The sequence below is a fragment of the Choloepus didactylus genome, chromosome 8 (assembly GCF_015220235.1).
Source record: "Choloepus didactylus isolate mChoDid1 chromosome 8, mChoDid1.pri, whole genome shotgun sequence".
NCBI classification, from domain to species: Eukaryota; Metazoa; Chordata; class Mammalia; order Pilosa; family Megalonychidae; genus Choloepus; species Choloepus didactylus.
The window spans coordinates 24,572,861-24,598,984 of record NC_051314.1 but is presented as its reverse complement, the minus strand read 5'-3'; the positions used below and the strand labels follow the sequence as shown (position 1 = coordinate 24,598,984).

The window sequence follows — 26,124 nt, the reverse complement described above, 5'->3', positions numbered from 1 at the left end:
TTTAGAGATGAGAAAATGACAGAGAGGATAGGTAAGTTGGCCATTGTCTTTTAGGTAGCAGGTGGTGGACTAGGTAGCCTGTCTTTAGAGGACAGACATTATTATTATTAACAATACCAACATTTATTCACTGCCTACTACATGCCATGTATCGAGTGAAATGCTGTGCTGATGATTTGTCAGAGAGGGTAATGACTTGCCGAAAATCACGCAGTAGGAAGAGATGGTTTGGGACTGACACTGAGGTTTGTCTGATACTAGAGCTTTCGAGCTCCTAAGCCCTGGGTTGTATCACCTCTCATCAAAACAGTGGAATATTTGTCATCCAAACCCAGCCACTCGTTAGAGTGAAAGGGGAAGCTATCCTTAATTACTTTAGGACTACAGGCATACACTAGGGTGATGGCAGGGGTACTGGGTTATATGTTCACCCTAAATATGATGTCTGATGAGGTTGACAAGTATTTTCTGAGCGCCCGCCATGAGGCCCCTAGAGTTTGCCATTCTAGAGGGGGCAGCAGGATGAAGTAGCTCCAGGTGGGGTCAGTGCTCTGAGGGAAACACATGGGGAGTGGGTTAAAGGGGGGTGTCAGGAGGGGCCTTCCTGAGGAGGGGATGCTTGAGTTGCAGCCCAAATGGATCATCTGGGTGAAGGGGGTCCTGGCTGAGGCAATGGCAAAGACCTGGAAGCAGGAAGAGTTTGGACGTGCTTGGGAACCACGAAGGCCCTGTGTGAGCAGAGGCTGACAGTCTGTGGGGCGCAGGGCGGAGTCTACAGGCTGGAAGGGGTGACACTGAGCCTACGCCAGGCCCCATTTTGAGGGAGGCTGTTCTGTTCTGTGAGCAGCAGGGCTGGAGGGTCTCTCACTCCTTTATCGGAATGACCCGTCCTGCCCTTCCCTCCCCCAGCAGCTGCTCAGTAATTATTTATTGAGGTCTCCCTTGGCCTCTTGGCCTGGGAAGTGGAGAAAATAACTTCAGAAATATAAGGGTTGGCTTCAATAAAACTCATTTGTTGTCACCTCTAAGTCAAAGACCTGTGATTTGTAGCCTCAGGATGGTTTTGGTCTTTTTTTAATAATAAAAGCGTGGAAACTGTCATTTCTTAAATTTGTCCCCTCCTAAGCACATCACATGCAGCATGTAAGTATTCTAACGATGAACATTTGTTCAGTGCTTACTGTGTGCGTCTCATGGTGTTGAGCCCATTTACTCCTCACAAGAACTCTATGAGCTAATTACTGTTATCGTTCCCACTTTGGAGACGTGGAAGCTGAGGTCCACGGAGGTGAAACATAAGGAGCCCAAGGTCACCCAGTTCGGAGAAGGGGGGCTGGAATCCCCGATGCTCACGACAGCCCCAGGAGGCAGCCAGAGCATGTGAAATGAAAAGGGCCCATTTTACAGAGGGGGAAGACGGAGGTTCAGGGACAAAAGGCCCTTGGAAGAGAGTTATGGTTCACCAGCAATGGGAAGGCTGGTATGGTTACATACTCCGTGCCTTTCCCTTACCTGGTGCCGAATTGATGTTCTTTCAAGTAATCGATATCAAGGGCCTCCTTGAAGTTGGAAAGAACAATGGGCAGTGGCGAAGGGGAGAGGAGGCTGCACCCTCTGGACATTTTGAAAACCTTTACTGTCAGGGTTGCATGTGTTTTATCTACCCCCTTCTCTTAGCCTGCTGTTCCCATGTTCTCCAATAAATCCCAGATCCCCTGGGACGCATTTCAAAGGGCAGACCCCTGGGCCTCCAAGTGGCCTATTGATTCAGGATAGTGAGCCAGGGGCCCAGGAATCTGCATTTACACCACCCTACGGGCTCTGTGGGGACTTTTAGGTTTGAGAACCACCTGTGTCAGCCTGAGAACCGAGGCCTCTGAGGGGGTGGAAATGGCCATGGGCTCCCGCTGAGGCGCAGGGCCAGATGCTTAAACAAAGGATTTGGGTAACTTCGCAGAGGGGAAAGGTTATCATCAGTCCCAGACCTTTTTGGGACGTCCTGGAAGTACCTCGCTGGCTGGATATTTCTGTTTTGCCTCAGTGTGGTTAGAGGTGTCTGGGGGACTTGCATCCCAATCTCAAAGGCTCTTTTTGGAGCATCTAGAAAGGAATGTCTGTGCACACATTAGGTGCTTGTCACTGCCTTCAGGTGACAGTGGGGCGGTGGGGATTGTTGGGGGGGGTAGGGTAGATTACTATATATCTAGTAAGTATTCCCGCTCCTGACTTTCTCACGAGCAACTTAACCTCAGTCTGAGTTGAGGAGACGCTGGCGAACTATGTTTAGTGCTCAGTTCTATTTCTGGGTGAGGAAGGGTTATGAGTTCATTGTCTGGTCAGTGCCAAGGGCAACTTCCTTGCCTCCCCTGGCTCCCTTGACCAAATAGAGGCCATCTCTGTGAAAATTCCAACTTTCCCCTCCTGTGTGTGGAGGCGGCCCGCAGTTAAGACTGAGGCCGAAGTTTCACATGCTGCCAGCTCGAGGCAGATCTGGTTGAGAACCAAACAAATGGGCCTTTTTCTATTTAAGAGGAGGCTTTTTTTTTTTTTAACCACGGGTCAACAAAAGATCTGTAGACAATCTTGTTATACATTTCACACCGCTGACCTCATAAGGGTAACGGCATTCCCGACCAGTTTACCTTTTTTGGGTGGATGTAGGTTTATTTCTGTGGTTACCATTCTCTGGGGGAAGGCTACAAAAGCCAGCCTGTTCAGCGGTGCAGCTTGTCGCCAATGTCATATTGGTGAGTTTTATAGCAGTGGAGTATTAAATCAGCAAGTGGATTGAGAGTTCCAGAAGTATTGAATTTTGCAGCTGGAAGGAAGCTAATGTAGACTAACTGCCCTCATTTAAATGTGAGGATACTGAGACCCAGATAGGGGGGCTTGTACTTACCAAGGTCACACTGGTAGTTAGGAACCCAGCCCAGCACTGGCTTCTAGTGTCCAGTTCCTCCAACTTTCCCATGCATCAGACCCTCCTAGTCCTTGAACTTCAGCTTCCGTTGACCTGATCGCTTGTCGTAAAATAAACCTAAAGATAAGCTTTCCTGAATCGAGAGTTCTTTCCAGATTCATGCATGTATTTTGTGGCTTCTCCGTTTTTTCCTTTTCCTGTATTTGGGTTTGCTTCTGAGCATACCTTCCGATTGCAGTTTCTTCTCCAAGGTCTTTATCTTCTTGAGTATGTTTTTGGACCCCCTGCCTCTGTCCTGATGAGAGCCCTGGGTACATACAGTGGCCAACTCCAGGATGGCAGTGGAACGTGTTGAAAAGTAGAAACTTGAGTCATCGGCTTTCTGGTGTGGTTTATCATTCCCCAGAATGCTGAGGTCCTCTCTGCTCTTATACAGTCCCTGTCCTTTCAGCCTGGGATGTGATTTGGAAGTTAGCTACAGAAAGAACATAGAGCTCTCTGCGATATGAATTCTTGAGGAGACAATGAAAAGCCAGCTGGAGGTTCAGCTTCCTCTCTTGCATGTTGTATTACTTGGACCAAACCCATCATGTTTCCGAGTTAAAACTAGGAATGTTCTGGGCCCTTGCACTGCAAAATCATCTCAGCTGCAAAGCTGGATCCATTAGTTAATTCACTAAATATTAAATATGTAGAACCTATTTTGTGCAGGCCCTACCTACTCAAGGTTTTGGAGATGCAAAAAGGAGTTTGATGTGGTCTCTGACATGAGGAAGCAACAATGGGAAAATGCTCAAGTACCTGTAAAGGGGCTTCATAACATGCCCTGGTTTCCCTGAAAGAATGAGAAAGAGATGCTAGAAAAAGAAGACATGCAGGCACTTCCTGCACTCCAAGTTCAGTGAGGGTAGGGTCTGCTCCATGCCTTTTTCTCTTTGCTCCCAGCATAATGTGGATGCTCAATGAATTTGTTTTTTTTCAATGAATGCGCCATCTTTTCTTTTTTAAACTTCAAATAGGCTGTAATTGTTGTGTGGAGGGAGGAAGACTAAATTTGGATCTGCTTTACCTGTGTTTGAGTCTCTGCTTGCCTACTTGGCTCTGTGCCCCTGGATGAGTCTCTCAAGGTCACTGAGCCTCCGTTTTCCCATCTATACAATGGACATGCTAATAATCCATCCTCTGGCCTTGGGTGACTCACTTAACCTCTCTTGGATTTCTCCACTGTAAGATGGACAGTGAGGATAAAGTGCAGCAGGCTGTGTGGCACAGGCAGACAGCTAAACAGATAGTCATAATTATCATTCCCATGTCAGGGAGGGGCTATTTTACTGTTTAGTCTGAAATGAAGTTTCAAGAGAAAGAATACACTCGAACGTGGGTAACTTTGATGGACACGGTGTGGATATGTCCCAGCGTCTGCGTCCCCCAGATTCCCAGCCCTCATTCTGCTCACTGACCACCCCCACCCACCCACTCCCCCGCCGCCTTTTGCCAGCCCATGATCAATAGATGCAAGGTAGTTTGAATAACTTGTTAGGCCAAATATAATTGAAGGTAAATGTTTAAGGATCTCGCCCAGCATTACCAAGCTGACCAGACTGATGTCTTGGATCCCCTCCTGCTGTAGAATCTTCTGGGTCACCACACTCTCCACCAGCATTGTTAATGGAGGGATACACAGAAACATTAATTGTAATTGAAGACCACAGGTGATGCTCACATAAGATCAGTGCTGAGCATCCGGTTCCTTTCATTCTGTCATTTTGAAGACAAGAAAAGCCTGAGCTTTCAATAAAATCATTAGCTCTTTGCTTTCTAGGCCCTTCTGTTATTTCCTTAAAAGGTCAGAGCCTGAAATCAACTGTGACTCCCCCTCCCACCCTTCCACCCACACACACATCATAGGTTTGGGGGATAAAATACCTTTTGCTGTTTCTGTTGACAAGAAGGAAGATTCCAGGCTTAAGTCAGAGTGTAAAAGAGAATTAAAATTAAAGATTGTTTTCTGGATTTGGCTAAAGTTTCTAATAGTGTTCAGCCACACTGTAAGTCCAAAAACTTTGACTACATGCACAGGTATAATAAAGTTTCAGGGTGTGGGTAGTTAATGAGGTAAGTTAGGTCAGATGTTTGCCTGCCATTTCCGGACACCATGGGGCTGAATTTTCTTATTTTCCAGCTGGCTGTTGTAATCCTTCACGCATCATAGACTTATAGATATGTGAATAAGTTAGGAGAAGGATGAATGAGTCCTCCATCTGTCAGATGGAATTAAAGAATAGTAGAAAAACAAGTAATTGAGCCTTCAACCTCTACACCAGGGTTTAGAATTGTGCCCCATTAAAAGCTCCCGGGAAGGTTAGGGAACCAAATTCTTCCTTGCATTTGTTGTATTTTACTTCTGGGCTGCAACTTGGCTGGGAGGAATTCTGTCAGGAAATGAGTCCCCAGTCCTCCGAGGCTTCCTACTTCAGTTGGAAAGAAGCAGGATTTTGACATTTCATTTGACTGAACTTCAGCAAGCATTAGCAACTTAGAATTTTCGATTCCGGCCTACTTACTGCAAAAAGCTAGCTAAACCTCGAATGTTGGTGCTTATTGAGGTAAGAAGTAAGTGACAGGCACAGTGCAGGGGTGCTGTCCCACGTCCTTCGGTTTCTGTGATTGCTCCGTGAGAGGCCCCTGACCTTTGACCTTGGGCATCCAGGATTTTAATTTTCCCATCAGCCTTTTCTGTGTAGAGCCTTTTATAAATGGCTACTTCCTGTGCCCTGCCTGTTACGGACGTGCAGTCTTGCCCAGTCCTGCCCTAAGGGGTGTCGGCCTCTGTGGGGGTTGAACTGTGTTCCCCAGAAAAGATACATTGAAGTCCTGCTCACTTCCCGGGACCTCAGAATGTGACCTTATTTAGAAATAGGTTCTTTACAGACGGAAGGAGGCAGGTTAAAGTGGGGTCATAGTAGAACAGGCTTCATCCAATGTGACTGGGGTGCTTATCGCCAGGGAAGAGGAGACACAGAGCAGGGTGAGCACCATCTTGAAGCCCAAGGTTTGCGACAGACCACAGGGTACAGGTAAGGAAGGATTCTCTAAGATTCTGGACTTCTGGCTTCCACAGCGTGAGAAAGTCAGTCCACTTCTGTGGTTTTAAGCCCTCCACTCGTGGCTCCTGTCATGGCAGCCCTAGGAGACACAGACCACTCACCTCCTCCAGCTTGTGCTGAAGGAGTGACTCAGATTTGATCTCCTGGAAGCTGCAGTGATTTTTGTGGCTACATTAATACTACATCTATTTAAATCCAGCTACCTCGATCTCTATATCATCTGTGTGATTCAAGCACAACTATGTCAACAATTTAAGAAAGATTTATGGGAGAAAGTCTTGGTAATTGAGAAAATTCTAGCCATAACTTTGGTTTTGTTGTGTAAATTTTGAGTAAGCTGGTCATTATTTGATTTAGTGGCTAAACATGAGGGAATTTCTTGAAACCATTGGTTTAAAGGAACACTGTCTGCGATTCCTGGCCTCAGGAAGGGCTGGAGCAGTTGTTTGGAGGAGGGTTTATGCTAGAGGGCAGTACTGCTGGAGACACCCCCCACCTGGGTCTGTCCTGACAGTGGCCGGGTGGGGCTGCTCCCCTGCTGTTTGCCCAGAGGCAGGGGCCTTGGTGGGCCTGGTGACAGATGGCTCACAGGGCCTGCTACCCCACAATTGCCTGTCTGTATCCAGGTGAGCCCCTTCTTTGGGTTTGGGGCATTTTGAAGCTGCAACACTTTGCCATTTGGACTTGAGGGTATTTAGCTTGGCTTCAAAAGCAACGCATTAAACTTGCAGCTGAGAGAGAGAGAGAGATATGGAGAGAGAAAGAGGGAGAAAGGAAGGGGAAGGAGAGAGAAAGAAATTGAAAAGAGAAGATATCCTGGGTTTGGGCTTTAAGGCAAGAGATGGAGGGGGTGTCAGGGCTGTATTTCATCATCATTCTACCTTATTTTATCAAATCTTGGAAGGCTGCGATTTTAAGATGCATCCTGATTTCAGAGAAGTTAGAGCGTGAAAACTTGTGCAATGACTTCAGTGCTTTCATCTCATTTAACTCTCTTAATAGCCTTATGAGGCCCGTACTCTCATGATTCCCATCTTTTGGTGAGAAAACTGGGACAGAGAGGGGGTGTTAAACTGGGAGACGATCACACAGCCAGCTGCTTAGGGGAGGAGCTGGGAGTTGAAGTGGGCATTCTGACATCCATAGGGCCAACCCTTGGCTGTCTTGCTCTACTTACTCCCTGGTAGTGAAGTCAGTGTCCTTGCTGCTTGAACACTCCGATGTCAGTGTTTTGACCCAGCTGTGTCAGAGTAGAAATGTTGATTCTGCTCCATTACTTTTACTAAGGGATGGGCCCAAAGTTTTGAAATGTTGCTTTCTGAGGGTTTTGTGTTCTCTCTGTTCCTCCTTCTCTCTTACGTCAGGCAAGTTGGTAATACTCAGAAATAATAAACATTTTCCTGCCCGATCAGTCTAGAGAACCTGTCATTTCCCAGCTGTGTGACTTTGGCAATTTACCTTGCCTCTCTGAACACATTTCCTTATCTGTAAAAATGGGAATGATAACACATCTCAGAATGGTAGTGAGGAGAGGAGGGTTAAATACATTTACTAAAGTGCTTGGGAGGCAGCATTCGAAGTCACCAGCTTGTAGGTGTCAGCAAGCCCCAAACCAGAACACATCCCACCACCACCAGCCACGCCTCATGGATAGAGACAGATCACCAGCCCTCACATTCTCTTGTAGCTATAACCATCGGCCAACACATCTTATTGTTTTACAATGTTTTAGTTTGGCTGCACAACTAGACCCTGCCTGGCCCAACTTGGAAGGAATTTTAATATCTAAACGCAGCCTGTACATGTGCACGGCCCACCAGGGGCCATGGCTTCCCTCTTAAACACTGCACCACAAATCTTGTGCAGTATTTTCCTTACTTTGTCTCTCCCCTTCTTCACAAAGCTTTTTTTTGAAGAAAAAAGTTTCAAAATTCTAAACTTATCTCTGGGGAAAATCACCACAGTGCCTTGGGTCCTTTCTTTCCCCTATTTGGGTTCATGCAGATCCCACTTTGTGTCTTCAGAGGGTCTATCTAGCCGTAGCCTTGAATTCACAGGCGGGGAAAGAGGGAGGCGGGTGGGAGGAAGGAGGGAGATGGGGAGTGAGTGTGGGCGTGTGTAATAGGCTGCAGCTGCAGTGGCCTTTTCCCTGTGATCACATTTCAAGAAGAGGAACATTTGAAGTGCAGCACAGCTTCCCCCAAAGCAGGTGTGAGCGTTCTCTGCCTCCAGCCTCGGCCACTACCACCCCCCATTTTTGGATCATTTCCAGCACTTGCCTTTATCTCCCTCACCCCTGTAACGCTTCTTGATTGTGGCAACTTAAATTGGGCAGTTGGTAGCCCTGAAACATGCAAAAATTAAGTGCACTCCTTGTGCTCATTTTTTTATAGCCCTCAAAATCCATACCCCCAGTGTGTGCCCCCTAGTATTCTCTTTTTTAAATTCAATTTTATTGAGATATATTCATATACCATACAATCATCCAAAGTATACAATCAGTTGTCCATGGTATCATTATGTAGTTGTACATTCATCACCACAGTTAATTTATGAATATTTTCATTACCTGAAAAAAGAAGGAATAAGAATAAAAATTAAAGTAAAACAGAATACCCAAAACTTCCCATCTTTCCCATCCCTCCCTATTATTCATTTATTTTTTATCCCCATTTTTCTACTCCTCTGTCCATACACTGGCTAAAGGGAGTGTGAGCCACAAGGTTTTCACAATTTCACAGTCGCACAGGAATCAAGGCTACTGGGTTGCAGTTCAACAGTTTCAGGTATTTCCTTCTAGCTATTCCAATACACTAAAAACTAAAAAGGGATATCTCTATAATGCATGAGAATAACCTCCAGAATGTCCTCTTGATTCCATTTGAAATCTCTCAGCCACTGAAACTTTATTTTGTTTCATTTCTCTTTACCCTTTTGGTCCAAGAAGGCTTTCTCAATCCCACGATGCCAGGGCCAAGCTCATCCCTGCAAGTCATGTCCCACGTTGCCAGGGAGATTTACACCCCTGGGAGTCAGGTCCCACATAGGAAGGAAGGCAGTGAGTTTATCTGCAGAGTTGGCTTAGAGAGATTGGCCACATTTGAGCAACAAAAGATGTTCTCTGGGGGAGACTCTTAGGCACAATTATAAGTAGGCTTAGCCTCTCCTTTGCAGTAACAAGCTTCATAAGGGAAAGCCCCAAGATAGAGGGCTTAGCCTTCCAAATTGATAGTTTCCGATGCTTGTGAGGATACCAGTAATTCCCTAGGTGGGGAATTTTAATATTTCCACATTTTCCCCCATTCCCTCAAGGGGATGTTGCAAATACATTTTTATTCTCTGCCCAAATTACTCTGGGATGTATTGGGGCTTCACGCTAACCTGTACAAACCAACTAGGTCTCACTCCCTATTCAGAGTTCCATGTAATTATGTTGTTTGAATAAACTGACCATACAAGTTACATTATATAGTGTGCTACAGAAAATATAGATTTTCTACCAAACAAACATCTCTTCCTTTGGTCTCACAAAGAAGTTGAAGTTTTAAAACACGTTAATATCATCCTTTACCTCTTAGTCTGACTTAGCTTAGTCCTAACCAAGTCCATTTCGTTCATATCTCTAATTGAAGTCTGATCTCTTTTGCAGCCTCTTTAACATTTGCCGTATGGGGTAATGCTGACATTCATAGCTGCTGAAGTCTGACTCGGAGTCTCAGGTGTCATGTCATATGTATACTTGAAGTTCCAGGGACTGACCAGGTTATTCACAAGTGTGCTCATTTTCCAAAGATCTTGGAGTGGGGGTGGAGTTGTCCACATCAGCAGCTGATGATGTTTTGGTTTTCTTTGGGAAATTTCCAATTCTTTGTTTAGAAGTGCCCTGGTTTTCAGTAGTAGCATTTTTAACACTTAAAGTTGATTTGGATATAAGATTATATTAAAGTCATCATTTTTAAGTGGAAAAAATAATATACCACATGAAAGAAAGCATAAAAGCTACAGTAACAATTGTTTTCATCCTTATATATGGTCTTTTATATTTGTCTATATCTTACTGCAGCTGAGAGCCTAATCTCTGTAATATTTTACATTCTGTGGCTTTAACTTAAACCCTATTCTCATGTTTTTACATCATTACTTTTAATAAAAGTATGACTAGTTAATCTACTGTGATTTATTAACAGTGTACCCAAATGAACTATGATTTATGATCTTATTCCTCCGAAATTCAACATCTTAAAGGTTTTCTAATTTTGGCCCTTAGAAGGGAAATTCTGTAAAATAATAAACATCTTTGGGCATAAATCTTTTAGCTGCTGTTGAATTATTCCCTTGGTGTAATTTCCCAGGAGGGGAATTGCTGGATTGGAAGGGTGTAAACATCTTCATGGTTCTATGACATAGGCATCTGAGGATATTTTTAAAACCAGGGTTCTCTCTGTTTGCATTAGCATCTTATGCCAGAAAAGTATCAGCAGTGAATAATACAAATGAACAGTTTGAAAAATAATTCCCATCTTGAACTCATCCAGACATAGGGAACTGAAAATATGGGTTTGGTAGAGGGAGGCTGCCTTGGAAGGCTCCGGCTCTACAGGGCTGAGCCTATCTTTCATTGTGGGAGATAATCACTTTCTAGCTGTCTCTTGTTTCTGGAGAGAAGATACATGCACTGTTGAACAGCCCAGCTAGCGTCCTGCAGCGCCCCACACTTTTTCTGAGCAAAGCCAAAATGTTTAGTCTTCCATTGTAAACCATCAGCTCCTTCTGTCCACTCACGGTGCATTTGCTCTCTGGCTTGCAAAATACTTTAGTGTCCATGGCTTGATGTATAGTTATCATTTCCATAGTGGTGAGTTTTGGGTAGGAATATAAGAGGATTTTGAGGTGCTCTTCTGGGGGATAATTAGAAAACCAATGTACTGGCTTTGGGAATGGTAGCTAATTGTAGATATCAAGCACTTACTCCCAGCTAGGCCCTGCTCCAAGCACTTGACGTGGATTAACTGATTTAATCCTCACAAACCCCCTGCAAGAGAGGCAATGTTATTATCCCCATTTTACAGATGACACAACTGAGACCAAGAGATTCAGTACCTTGTCAAGATCACACAGAACCTGAACCCATGGTCTTATTAGCCAGTACTGCCTTCTAGGATGATGGTGGAGAAAAGGATCTTAGGTTTTGCCCAGGTGGCTTTGAGAGAGACGAAGTGTGGGTGACAATCCCTGGACTTTTTATTTGTTTTGTTTTTTGAAGAGGGTCTATGGCCAGTGCAAGAGGCCCGTCTGATGAAGCGGGGGTTGCCTTGCACAGTCCAGCTGTATTAGTCTGAAATTATCCTATGCAGAGCTGCATGATGGGGTAGGTGGAGAGATGCCTTGGGCGTGTGTTTGGGGCGTATATCCCCGCTATGCTTGAGTAGCTTAAATAAAGATTACCTAGGACATCTCGCCTCTCAAGCATCTGTTTATTCTGCATCTTTGAAGCCATGGCGGAACCCCAGAGACAGACATCAACGCCTCCAAGTCCTACAGTCAGACTTGGAGCACCAGACATGCAGAAAAAAGTATTTTGGCAAATATGTGAATCACTGCAAAATAAATTTATAAGCATTCCAGGGAAACTGCAGGGGAGAGTATAAAAATTTTCTAGCAGGCAAGGAAGGGTAAATGGAAATTAACTGTACAATACCCATAATTACTCATTTAAGGTGTGTAAAATGTAATTAATATGATCTGTATTGCCAGTGCCGTTCTCTTGTTTTATTTAAGGGAACATAAATTGTAATTTATAAGGGCTTTCCTGGGTTAACTGCCAATTTTAGTTCCTTGAACTGTGTTTTCTCCATGGGGTTTTAAGTTTCACAAGAATAAAATTCTTCTACCAGGACAGAGGTTGGCAGGAATAGAACTTGTGCTGCTGGGTTGGGGTGGGGTGGGGGCTGCTTCTCCTTCACCCTAGACATCCAGGCACCTCACCCTTAGACCACCCAAAGGTGGCAATTCCTGTTAATTCTCTCTTCATGTGACGTTTTTCATGTCATTGAATGTGACATGAGGCTTCTAAAAAAAAAATTAAAGTCACAAATCTAGGAAGCTAGCATGTTAAGACTGTTACTTATTTTTAAATTTCTATTTCTAAAATAAAAACTTCCATTTATGTTTTTACTTATTCTATTGATAAATCTAGGAATTTTTAACAGTCACATTTAGGATAGCTTTTCACAAACTTAACCTTCTTTTAACATTTTAATTTGCATTTACTATTTAATATAATTAATGAGCCCTCTGAGTGCTTCACTTGACTGATTAACAGCCATCTCCAAGGATTTAAATAGTCTTTATAAATCTAATCCCTCAAACTTATAAATACGGTGCATTTTAATTTTCTTAACAATTGCAATATTATATGTAAACTTAGAAGATTTCAATGTAAAATTTTTAGTCAAATGAATTGTTTAATTGAATCTTTCATATTGGAATTTCAAGGTAGATCTTCTACTTGAATGTCAAAATCTTGAAAATATTAATAGTATGAGTTTTATTCTCTTAAACATTTCTTTAGTTAATTATTTAAAACTGGTTTATTGAGCTATAATTTACCTAGCCTAAGATTCACTTGTTCAATGAATTTTATGAATTCCTTGTATATTTACAGAATTGTACAACTGTCACCGCAATCTCATTTTCGGACGTTTCCATCATTCTAAAAAGAAACCTCATGTCTATTTACTGTCACTCCCCATTTCCAACCCTTACTACTCTCTGCTTTCTGTCTGCATACATTAACCAGTTTTGGACATTTTCTTTACTTAATTTAAAATCCTCCTGAGTTTTAAGGAAATAACCTTATCATCCCAAACAATTTTGGGATATCGTCTCAAGCCATTTTGGGGCTTCAGTCCTAGTGGCCTGGTGTTTCTTCTGGAGCAGACCCCCAGTGGGGGAGCTAAGCTTTGCATCCTTTCGCTCACCCCCACCCTACCCCAGTGACCCAGACTCAAATCACTCACTACTTAATTCAAATGTCTAGCTGCAGAAGACCAAACCCCAGCAGGTGGCTGCATTTCCTTCCGGATTCCTGATTCGTTTCTCTTCTGTGGGCTCACAACCCTAAGACACAGTTAAGTGAGAGCTGCCTGGCGTCCCTCCAAGGCCACAGCTCTGAGATTGTGCCCTGTCACAGACTCGCTGTGGTCCTCACGGGCTGACCCCCTCCCCCAGCTGCCTCTGCGTCCCACCTCAGATTCACCCTCCATGTTGCCCCAAGACGGTTAGAAAGCAAAACCCTAGTTGTATTATTCCCCACCTTGAAATCTTTTTCAGAGCTCCACTTTGCAGAATGAAACTCATGCTTTCCCAGTCTGGTCCCAATCCTTTTGGCAATGGGGTGAGGTATAAGTAAAGAAATGAAGATACCTTGGCCTCATCTGCCAGCCCTTTGCAACTTGGCTCCAGACGATCTCCAGAAGCACAGCCTGTCCCCAGGCCCATGAATCCTCTGGCCTAGCTGAAACTAGTTTCTCCCTCTCTTCTTCTCCGCATGCACCTGCTTCTCCTGTCTGTCTAGTCCAGTGTCCCCAGACTTTCTGAAATAGAGATGCTCTGGGGTGCAGCTTCCCGGGCCCCTCTCTGGGAGAAGCTGATCCAGGGGAGGCTGGAAAGGGGCTGGAAATATATGTTTTTACAAGTCCCTCAAATGATTCTTATTAGGAAAGTTTAGAAGACGTTGACTAGGGAAAACTGTGTTTCAAAAATAGGCTAGTTTCCTTTCTTTGGGGGAAAGAAGCAATCCATCAATTCATTCATTCATTCATTCAGGCCCTGAACTTGGTGCTGTGTTATGCATTGAGGATTTAGTGGTCATAGAACTTATAGTCTTGTGGTCATGATGGACAGTAACCAATAATGCATTTAAAGTCAAAAGTCAGGAGGTGATAAGTGCCTTGGAGAAGAACAGAATAAAGTGGGGGGAGGGACAGAGAAAGAGAAGAGATTCCAGTTGGGTGGTGTGGTTGGGAAGGCATCACGGAGAAGCTGATACAAGATCAGACACCAGAGCAAGGAAGAGAGCAATCCTATGGGTGTTGGGTCAGAGGGAACAGCAATGCAGAGGCCCTGAGGTTCATGCTTGATGTATTTGAAGAATAGCAAGATGGTTAGCATGGCTGGAGGAGGGGAGGAAAGGTGGGCACGGGGCTAGGCCATGGAAAGAACTTTGGATTTTGTTCTAAGCACAGTGGGAGACTTCTGGTGGTTATGATCTAATTTTACATTTTTAGAAAATTATTCTGGCCTCTGGTAGATAATAGAGCAGGGAGACCAGTTAAGAGGCTTTGTCGTAGGACAAGGGAGAAGTGATGGCGGCTCCTGGCAGGGTGGTAAGGATGAAGACGTGCTGATGAGCTTTGTGGAGCAGAGGAGGGCAAGAGAACCAAGAATGACCTCTTGGCTTTTGGTGTACCCAGCTGGGTATATGGTGGTGGCATCTACTGCGATGGAGAACATTGGGGAGAAACATTTTAGGTAACCCCTAACGTCATGAATACTCCTTATCAATGTTTAATGTATTCAGTTCAAAAAGAGCCTCAAATTGAACCTAGACTAACGATCTTACTTGACTGTTTCAAGATGTCTAAGTTAGGGGTCTTCAAATCACATGTCAGGACCCACTAGTGTCTTATAAAATCAATTGAATGAGTTGTGACCAGTATTAAAAAAGAGAATAGAAAATCTCAGTTCATCACATGCATTAATGACAAGTACTATTTCATAAAACGTTCGATTTGGTTTTATATGCATTTATGTGTAAACTGGATGCAAAAGCAGAAAGGGACAATGCCTCTAACTAGCTGTGTGACCTTGGACAAATCACCCGCTCTCCTGGTCAACCATTTTTCCACCTGTGAAATGGGGCTGGGGACGAGGTGGGTTCGACTGAAGCTGCTGTGAACATCGATGTACAAGTAATCTGTTTGAGTCCCTGTTCTCAGTTCTTTGGGGATATACCTAGGAGTAGAGTTACTGAGCCATATGGTAGGTCTAAGTTGAACTTTCTGAAGAACCACCAAACTCTTAGTCCCATCATTTTTCATGTGGACAGTTTCTGAGTGCCTCTCAGGTACTAGGCTATTTTGCTATGTTACATTTTCATTTAATTCTGAGTCTCAGTTTCCTTGTCTTTAAAATGAGGGTAGTACCACCTATTATTAGGACATAGGTGTAACTGTTTAAGAAGTTGACCCAAGTTGGTGGTAAAACCAGGGCTTGATCCAGTTCTAGTTGACTTCAACTCCTGACCCTTCCCTTGCTCCAAAGGGCACTGCTGGGTGACCACCTTGTCCCGGTTTGTCTGGGAGTGGCCTGGCTTTAGCACTGAAAGACCCACAGGCCGAGAACCTCCTGAGGAGGTAAACCAGGACAGTTGTTCACCCTAGTTTCAGCACAGTGACTTTGGGCCAGGGGATGGGGGATGGGGGGGAGCTTTTACTTTGTGACCTTTTAGGACAGACTACGAATGGGCCACACAGTTGCAAAGGAGAAGTGCCTGTCTTTACAGGAATGGCTCTCTCTCTGAGGTTGCTGGGTATTACTTGCCCTTCCTCTGACTTGGATCAGACATTGTCTCATTCCAGCATCTTCTTGATGAATGGGCTGGACCGCATGGCCCTGGGGCACCAGCATGAACTTGTGCATTTGGGAAAAACATCTCTAATTGCTTTGCTGCTTTGTGTTCTCAGAGCACATGATGAATCATGCCTGGGATGTTAGCAAATTGGGAGATTTGGAAAGTACCGGAAATCAGCTGAGTTTTAGAGTTTGTGGTGGTTGTTTTGCCAATGGTAGGAGTGGAGATCCAGTAGGACTTGGGTGATTTGGTACTGAAGTGCTTCAATTTGAATGTTCAGGGAAGTGAGAGCACTGGTTTTTGTTGTAGGGGCTATGTGTAACAGTGTAGTGGTCAAGGGCACCGGTTCTGGTGTGTGTTTGCTACTTACCCTGCCATTTGTTGACTGTGTGATCTTGGGGGAGTTATTTAACCTCTCTGGGCTTCAGTTTCCTCAACTGTAAAATGGGAATAAATGATCAAATAATTATCATCATTACTATTATGATTACTATTACTATTATTATATCTGACTTAAAGGGTTATTTTGAGGGTTAAATGAAGCAATGTGAGAAAAGGACCTAACATTGTCCCAGACAGATGGTAAAGTCTCAATTAATGGTAGTTTGCAAGATTATTAGTATTAATCATTGCTGCTGTAATTTCACAAGACCTGAGCATCAGCGCTGGCTCTGCTGTGAGCTACGCTGGGGACCTTGGGCAAAAGCTCTCTGGGTTTCTTCTGTAAATTGAGGGAGCTGGTCTGTAATCTCTCAAAATTCTAAAAGTCTTTGGTTTTACGAAAGGCATCAAAGGCAGGTGGCTGTCCATAGACCTGCAGCATTTTGTGTTATGCCTTCACACCTGAATTCACCATCCAGCAGCTTCCTTTTGCCCCAGCACCACTGACAGAGTCAAGGGAGCCTCTCAGAGAACGAGACAGGCTCAGATCCATTTTGGCGAGTGGACTCTCCGTCACCTGCTCCCGGTTAGCTGGCTTCCTAGAGGACGTGTTTGGAAGGAGGGGAGTGGGGCATCCGTTTAAAAATAATGTGCTCTTCGTTATGGGTGGCTTAATGATAATTTTTGCTTCATTTATTTACATTGTCATATACAGAACTGTTCTTGGGTCTAGGAAATCACACTGTAAATTGGCTCAGTTAGGTTCTTGCCACACTGTCTGTAACTTCATTGATTTGAGTTTGGAAAGAAGGAAACGAGTGCTGTAGCTACATAAACCTCAGGGTGGTGAGTGCTCAGCAGAAGGCCACTGTGACATGGCCTCAGGGATTTCTTTCTTAGGGTTTTTGATTACCAGACCTTTCATTTTCAAAGGAAAAAAACGTAACAGTAACCTGGTGCTACGGCTCTTTCCTTGATATATAGGAAGCAACAACTCATCTGATGCTCTTAAAGGAAGCATTAAGGCCTAAATCATTCCTAAACTTCTTTTGAGTACCAGCTGTGTGCCAAGCATCGGAGAAACTATGTGAACAAGTCGGAGAGAATCTCTGCCTCCCAATGCCCGGGGTCTGGGGAAGCACCCAGCATATCGTAGTGCTGCAAACAAATGTGTTGAATGAGTGCCTGAGTGTAATAACTGTTAGTTAATAGTGTGGCATCATCTCTTATTGGTGAATCTTGTAACGCTGGCTTACATTTTAGGTGACCTGTCCTAGAAGTCTAGGAGTGGCCAGGCAGCTGGTTCCCTGGCCAGGAGGAAACGACTGTGATGTTTGGTTAACGTGATACTGGCATATTAGTCCAGGGTTGCTTCTGAGAGCACGCATGGGCTGCCTGGGTCAGACTTCTCCCTCCGTCTCTGACTAGTCATGAGACCTGGGGCAAGTTACCCCACCCCCCACCCCCAGGCCTCAGTCTTCTGTTCAGTGAAGTGGGGATGGTAGTGGTATGCCCCATAGGCCTGAACTGCTGGGCACCCAGCAGGTGCTCCCTAAACCTTAGCTGCCACCATCTGTGCACTGATTACTCAACCTTCCCCAACACCCCTTTGACTAAGACATACCTGGTGTAAACATACTCACACTTATGTGTGTTACTGACCCTTCCATTGTCATCCAGGAGCACAGTGGATCTTCATTGTTATCACTTGGACATGAATAGCCTAATAGTCAGATATGGCCCCCAGAAACCAAAGGCCCCCGTGGTCTAAACCTGAAAAGAGATGCAGTGGGGTTCAGCTTCTAGGGAGGTTTCTGTACCCTCATTCGACACGGGTATGGGAGATGTTCCACAGCTCTTATTTTAAATGTTATGGTACCAGCTTGCGTGGGAATGATTTATTCTGTAATCCAGTTCTCGAGATTTAAAGGCATGAAGAGTATGATTTGGGTGCTCATCCCCCGGTGGAGGGGAAGGGATATTATTAAAATGCAGGTTCCTTGGTCCCCCCTTTCCCCCTTCTGATTCAGCAAGTCTGGGATGCAGCCCAAGTAGATGGCCCAGAATCTGCCTGTTAACAAGCAGTCTGATGGAGGAGGTAGAGTACCCATTGAGAAATGCCAGTCTGTTGGAGGAAGTGAGTAGAACTCCCGTTTAGAAATGCCATGGAAGACGCTATTTTCTCTTGGCCTCTTTTGTCTCTTACTCAGCACATCTGTGGGCCCCTTCTAAGTTAGCCGGGCTCCTTCTGGCCTTGTTGGGATGGGAGGAGAAATGCTGACCTGGGCTTCCGAGCCTGACAGGCAGGACAGCGCCTGTCAGGTTTGAGTCTTAGCTTGGCTTCTTTCCACTTGCATGACGTTGACCTTGGCTGGGTTCCTGAAGATTACTGTGGCTCAGAGAGGTTATCTGTGCAATTTAGGTAGCTCCTTCTCTGCAGCAAGAATCCCACTTCATGAAGTGCCTGGCACCCACTGAGCCCTCCATAAATGGTGGGATTATGACCGTTCCCATAAAAAGCACACAAGGCCCCTTGCTTTTGTGGCCTGGGGTGTCAAAGCTGGTTTACATGGCGCCCAGTGAAGTCACGGCAGGGCTGGAGGAGACACGGAGGGCCCAAGGCCTTAGGCAAACGGCCCAAGTTGCAGACCCCACATGGGCAGAGCATTTTAAAAGCCTTGTATTAGAAAAATAAGCCCATTAAATAATATTGCCTCCTGTAAAAGCAGACTTTTAAGAGATTCCATGGTAGGGTTTTCACCACGGCTGTCCCTTGCCCTAGGCCTTGCTGAGCCTGTCTGCCGCCATGGGGAGAATTTAATCTTGCATGGCGTGAGCATAATTTTACAAGTTTTATGACTGTTTTCTCTCCCCTGAAGTGTTGCGATGTCATTGTGCACCCAGGGCAACTTGCGTGCATTGAACAGTTTACCTCGTTTTTGGTGGAAATGAAAAATGAAGTAATAAATTAAAGAAAAACACACTGTGGATTTTTTTCCCCTCTTCTTAGGACAACTGTGGAAGAACAAGGAACCAGTGTTTCTCTATACAGACTAATCAAATTCTAATGGCTTTTATGTATTGACATTGCCCGCAGATCCCCGCCTCCCTAGGGAAGGCCATGGGGCAAGGAAGGTGTGTCAGAAGCTGTACTGCTGACACAGGAACACCTGGGGCAGGTATCCAGGGCAGGGGTCAGCAAACTATGGCCTCGGGGACCAAACATCACCCACCATGTGTTTTTATACACCCTGGGAACTAAGAATGGTTTTTACATTATTAAACGGTTGGGAAAAAAATCAAAAGAAGAATAATGTTTCCTGATACTTGAAAATTATATGGAATTCACATCAGTGCTCATAAACGAAGCTTTATTGGAGCGCAGCCACAACCACTCATGTCTGCACTTGTCTGTGGCTACTTTTGGGACAACAGTGGCAGAGTTGAGTAGTTACAGTAGAGACTGCTTGGCACAAAGCTGAAATATTTGCTATCTGAGCCTTTACAGAAAAAGTTTGCTGATCTGGGCTCTAGGAAGGAAAGGAGAGGGAGGAGAGAGAAATCCTGGCTTCAAGTTTCTGGAATTGATGGTTACTTTCAATGTGGCTCAAATGGACAAGTCAAAGGAGAAGTCATAGATTCACCTGGACACCTTCCAGAATTAATTGGCTACCTGTGGAGATTGTTTTCCTCCAGTTTTCTGGCCCCACACCGGCTCCCCAGCAGAGGGCCCTGGGTTAATTTCCCCCTCCCAGTCCCTTGTGGCCTTGGGGCTCTCTGTCAGAGAAGTGGGAAGCCATGCTTGGTGCTTGAAGTGTGGTAATGGCTTCTCACTCCCTTGATGGCTCACAGATGCAGAAGTTTCCACCTTCCCTCCTGTGGGGTAAGGCGCAGACAGTGACTTTTGTTATCCACTGTGATGTGCCAATCTAGTTTATGATTTAGAAGAGCTTCAAGAAATGTCCAGTAAACACTTTCTAGCACTTTTGGGGCACCATTTTAAACATTCTGCATATGGAAACTCATTTAATCCTCACCACAAACATGGGGAGTTAGGTCCTTCTCACCCCCAGTTCACAGACGCAGAAACCCAGGCACAGAGAGGTTACGTAACTTGCTCGAGACCACACAGGTGGCATGTGGTAGAGCCAGGATTGAAAACCAGGCTCTCTGCTCCAGGGACTATCCTCTGTCCACTGAGCCCAGAGTTCCACCCAGGCTGCTACCATGTCGGTCCATTAGAAAACCGTCTCTTTAATTTGAGAAGGAGGCACTCCTCCTGTCTCCTTTTCTTCTTCTCTCCCTTCCTCTCTCCTTGTCTCCCTCCCTCCCTCTTCTTTCCCTTTCTCTCTTCCTCCAACAAATAATCATCAAACAGGTGACCGTGTTCCAGGCACTGTGTGAGGGCTGGTGGGGTGGGAGTGCTTGGCGAAAAAGAAAAACAAAAAAAAAACAAGAATCCATTTCCATTCAAACCTAGACCGCCACGTGTCAGATGTTGGGGGAGTTCGCTTAATCCCCCCTCTTTTATTCATTGTAAGTGCTCTCTGGGTCTGTCTAGAACCACAAACCCTTATCCTTTCCGCGTCAAAGTTGATATTTTAATTAGAAATAATATGATATAGAAGATGTGGGTCTGTCTCCCCAGGCCCCACCGGGTCCCATCAGCTGAGTGCAGCTAAATGTAGTTGAGTTTCCCCCAGGCCTCTCATGACCCTGGGGAAGGAGCTGTGTCTTTCCCAGGAGATGGAACCAGGGTTGGGAGGGAAGGCTGTGGAATTTAAAAAGAGATCACCAAGAATGGAGGAACCTTTGTGTAAATAGACTTATTTCAATGAGTTTTACAGGATGGCTGTCTTGTTTTATTAAAAGCTTCTAAATAATCATTTAGAATGATTATTGTTGTTGCTGTTGTTATAATTATTATGTCCTTCTGGGTGTGAAGATGCCTGAATGCTGGGGGGAGACAGAAGGGAGCGATACAGAAATCGGATGTGGGAACAACTGGAAATCTTTCTTTGCCACCAGCTGGTACCTCCCTCCTGTCCCTGCTCCCTGTTTCTTCTTCCCTCCTCTGTGCCTTTTTTCTTTGTCGGACAACAAAACTTTGTTGCTCGTGTCTGATGAGCCTTCACTTTCTTTCCTCAGTCATGCGCAGGAATCCCTTTGGTGTGGACATCTGCTGCCGGAAGGGGTCGCGAAGCCCCCTGCAGGAGCTCTACAGCCCGACTCAGGTAAGCCTTGGGTCATCCCTGCTTTTGCGACTCCGTCATCACACATCTTTTTTTTAACTAAAACCCCCCCAAGACTGTGTTCTTTAGGGATTTGAAACTTCCTTCCATTGCCTGGCATTTTACCTTCAGTGGTTGTTTTCTTGATCACCCTTTCTCCATATAACATCTTTGAAATTCTAGCGAGGGCCATTTAGAATTGGAAAAATGCCTAGGTTTAGTGTTGGACTGAGCTTTCAGACCTGCCCAAGTTTTGGACCCCTGAGATCCACACACTCGCAAGCCCTGGCTGTGGGACTCTGAAAGTGAAGCGCTGGTGGGCTGTGCCATCTTCCTTTGGCACCACTGAAGAAGGATTGCACATGGCAAACTCGCCATCCCACTCCGCATCCAGTTATTAAAGCCCAACCACATCCCCACGAGCCCTACCTCACTGTGCCGTTTTGGCAAGATTCCCTTGCATGTTGGGACTTTTTGCTAAGTGATCGTCACAGTAAATCTGGCTCATTAGTTTAACAAGGCAGCAAACATGGCCCTGCACTGTTGATTATGAAAAGAGCTACTCTCTGTGCAAAATAAGATCCAACCAGGGAAAAAGGGTCCTCCTTGGAAGGGCAGGGACGGAGTTTGGAGGTCTTGTCTCCATGGTGATGTCTCAGTGGTGTATTTCCGTCTTGACGTGGAGGCTCCATGCCTGGTCCTTTTGTAGGAACATCAATTAGCCCTTAATGCCCAGAGCTGGTGAGGGAACAACTAGCAACAACAACAGCCAACCTTTGACAGCTGTTGAGAAAGAAAAGAAAAATATGTGTGCTGGTTTGGCAAGAGTCTACTCTGTGCTTTATTTTGTATCAAATTCTTAATTTCTTATTACCGTGGGCCACGGTGTTTGGGTGGAAGAAGATAATGCTTGGGCATTAAAGGTGCTGAATTTCCAGAAGTCTTAGAAAGAGATGAACCTGAAAATTTTCTGATCCCACGTGTCTTCCTAATCTCTCACCTATACCCCCTTCTGAGTTTGTACATGGGTAGCCTAATCAGATTAATTCACTCTGCTTCCACTCCCATCACGTGGGAGCTCTGGGGATGACTAGCCAGATTAGCCAGGTAATTGCAAACTCAGCATCGCCTGAGGCTTCCTTTACTGGGTTCTGTGACGACTCAGAAAGGAATTTGATATTTGGGTTTCATTTGCTGCTCAAACTCCCTGATTATTACAGGTGCGTGTCCCAGCCTGTCCATACCCCCGTCCTCAGGAGGAGGCAGAATCGGGCTTTGACAAAGGATGGGGCTTCTCATCAGCTGTGTGGAAAGCAACACATGCTACTCAGATGCAAACCATTTCCATCTTTTTGTTGACATCCTCTGTCCTCAGAGCATTTTCCCCTTCAAAACAAAACTGCTGAAGCTCTACTGCTTTCCCGAGGAGATTTATGGGCAACATATGGTGTTATGGGAAGAGCTGATGCTGAAGCAGACACCCCACTGGATGGGTTGTCCATGGCCTGTACCCCCAAGACCTAACCCATGGTCTCTCCTACAGTGGGTGCTCCTGATTATTTGTGGTCAAATGAATGAATGTCTGGTTCCAGTTCCTACTTTACTTGTAACTGGTTGTGTGACCTGGAATACATGACAGGTCCTCTTTAGGTGTCTGTTTTCCCATCTGAAAATAATCTCTCTGCAATGTTGGGAGAATGAAACAATTCTGATGTGTCAGAGGCTATATAACCAGGATTCGTCATTATCGTGGCCACGAGGGTGGCTTTAATATCTGAAGCCCAAATTGTGTCCCCCCCAAAAGTCTTGTTGATGTCCTAATCCCCAGTCTTGTGAATGTGACCGTATTTGGAAATAGGGTCTTTGAAGATGGGGTTAGTAGGGTGGGCTGGTGTCCTTAGAAGAGGGGGAGTGGAGACACAGACAGGCAAAGGGGAGAAGATGTCCAGGTGAAGAAGAAAGCAGAGATTTTGGTTATGTTTCCACAAGCCAAGGAACACCAAAGGTAGCTGGCCACCACCAGAAGCCAGGAGAGAGGCAGGGAACAGATGCTTCCTTACTGACTTAAGAGGGAGCACGGCCCTACCGACACCTTGATTTCAGACTTCTGGCCTTCCAGCTTGTGGTGCTTTGTTAGACCAGCCCCAGCAAACCAAGGCAGCCTGGTTTTACCATTTATTAGCTCTGTGACCCTGGGCAAGTTACTTAACCTTTCTGAGACTGCTTTCACTCATTCATAGCATGGTGTTGACAGTGCCTACCTTGCAGGGTTGCATGAGATGATGTGCCTTGCTCATTGCCTCCTATGGAGTTTATTAATTCATGAATTCATCCGTTCATTCACTTGTTCATTTCTTTATCGCTATTACTGATTGCAGCCCAGCACTAGGCTCTGGGCACACAAGAGCAAACAGGACATGTGTGGCTATCCTTCCATGACATGAACAAGTTGACTGGTGAGGTCCTTTTGTAAGGAACCCTCCCGGACCTCTTGTAAACCAAATAAGGGATCACTCTTCCTTCCGTTTGGTGTTTGGTGTTCGGTGTTCAGAGTGTTGTCTGGGAAGAGGCTCATTTAGCAGTAGCCTGGGACTTGGGAGGGAGGTAGGGCTGGAGACGTAGCCCTGGGAGCACGGATGCTGAGTCATGGTCCTCCATCAGGACTGTCTTGGGCAAGTTGCCCCAGTTAGGCAGGAAAATCACCCTGTTTCCTTGGGATGTTTATTTCTTAGGTGGGTTTCCTTTTCAAGCTGCAGTCATGTTCCATTCTAATGCAGATTCATTGAGTGGTGCTTTTAGGAGAGATTTGGTGATAATTTGGGCTGCATTGGGCTGGTGTTAAGGGGAGAGAAAGAAACAAGTGCTCCTGTTGAGTTCAGTTAGATTTTGTGTCCATGAGACATTTACAAACTTTGTGCCCAGTTGGACTTGGTTGCAGTTGCTCGGATTTCCCCACCAGCCAAGCCGTTGAAGCTGCTAAGCCCGGAATGATGTTATCATCCCAGGGGCAGATGACAAACCCTCTAATCGTTAGGAACCAAACTGCTCCCGGAGATGGCATTTCCCCTTTTTATGCTGACTGGTTGTTTGTGTTTGATGTATGATGGCGAAAACAGGAACCGTTTATTTTAGATGATAAGAAACCAACATTATGGCAAGGAGGCACTGTGTGCCAAATACTTTGTGGATACTTCTAAACATCTCATCTAAACCTTATAAGAACCCTGGAGCTAGGTATTATAACTCCCTATTTTAGGTATGTGGAAACTGAGGCCAAGTCTTCCCAAGGTCACACAGCTGGTAAGAAGCCGAGTAAGGATTCCAACCCAGGACAAACTACAAATCCAGGTTTCTTTAATTCTACACTGAACTCCCTGTGACTAGCTGAGTTTTCTTGGTAGGAAGTAACCCATTCCCTCCAAAAAAAAGAATCGAATGCAGATTTTCATTGGACAAAGGCTTAAAAGCCCACTGGAGAATTGGATATAATCTAATTTTAGTGTCCAGGGTTTTCTTATTTTAGTGCCCTGTAAACCACTAACCATTAGAAAACAATTGGTTAAAAAAAATTTGTCATTGATATTCTTAGAAAAACTGCCTTCTGATGTCTTATCATTTTCCTGGTTCTCTGCTGTCTCTCTGGCCCCAAAATAAAATGTAATTGCCCATCAGATCAGCTGGCATCAAGTGGCAACTGCATATTTGTGGGCAGAGACCTCCTGTGGGCTGCCCTGGCTTGGCTTAGGCTCACAGGGCAGAGCTACACTGTCAGCCATTAATAGGGCATAATTGCCCCGAAATGCCAGCGAGGGCGAGACAGCTTGTCCTTCTGCCTCACCCACCTCCTGGGTCCTCTCGTGGGTTCCCTGAAATCTTTGCAGCATCCCTCATGTGGTTCAGCCCTCCCCTGCCTGTTCTTTCTTTAGCTTTTAAACTTACTCTGTGATTACCACTTTCCAAAAAGACGGACGCACAGCCTAGGGGCTCAGTTTTTAAGAGCTGAGTCTCGGAGCCTCACACAGGGTGCCCCTGATCAAGTTGTCTGCAGACTTTCCTTGGGGTCCCTGGGGACTGTATCAGTCAGGGTACTCTAGAGAAACAGAATCAACAGGAGACACACACACACACACACACACACGCACACACAAAGGAGTTTATTGTAAGGAGTTGGCTCGCATAATCATGGAGACTAGCAATTCTGAATTCTGTAGGGAGGGCAAGGTTGGAGATTCCAGTAAGAGTGATGCTGAAGTCTCCTCTAAATTCCTTAGGCTGGAAACCCAGGAGGGAGTGGAGGTATTCTCCTGAGGCGGAATTCCTTCTTCTTCTAGAAAAACTCAGTTGTTTGCATTTAAGGTCTCCAGCTGGTGGGATGAGGTCCACCCACATGATGGATGGTGATCACCTTTACTTAAAGCCAACTGATCATGGATGCTAATCCCGTCTACGAAATACCTCCACAGTAACAACTAGGCCACTATTTGACCAAACAACCAGGCACCATAACCTAGTCAAGTCAACAAATGAAATTAACCCTCATAGGGACCAGTAAATGTTCAAGGGATCTAGTGGTATTCTGGGTGAACTGTTTGAGAAAACAAAAAGAGGGGAAAAGGCTCTAGGGATGCTGAGAGTGGCACGATTTCTGTGGTCACTACTGAGATCCCCATGACCGCTACTAGGATCCCCATGGTTGCCACAGGGATCCGCATGGCCACTACCAGAATCCCATGGTCACTACCAGGATCCCCATGGCCTCTACCAGGATCCCCATAGTCACTCCTGGGATTCTCACGGCCTCTACAAAGATCTGTAATTTGATGGCTCTTCATTGTTTCATGTGCTGAAGTA

The 26,124-nt window shown here is 45.3% G+C and overlaps 1 protein-coding gene across 4 annotated transcripts in view; it reads left to right on the top strand.

Annotated features, from left to right (window-relative positions):
* Positions 1-26,124, top strand: part of CHST11 (carbohydrate sulfotransferase 11) — a 270,907-nt gene that overhangs the window by 104,220 nt on the left and 140,563 nt on the right. For all 4 annotated transcript variants that reach the window (XM_037845138.1, XM_037845137.1, XM_037845136.1 and 1 more), the window contains exon 2: positions 21,191-21,276. In XM_037845138.1, coding sequence (XP_037701066.1) covers positions 21,191-21,276 — 86 coding nt within the window. The remainder of the gene's footprint in view (positions 1-21,190; positions 21,277-26,124) is intronic.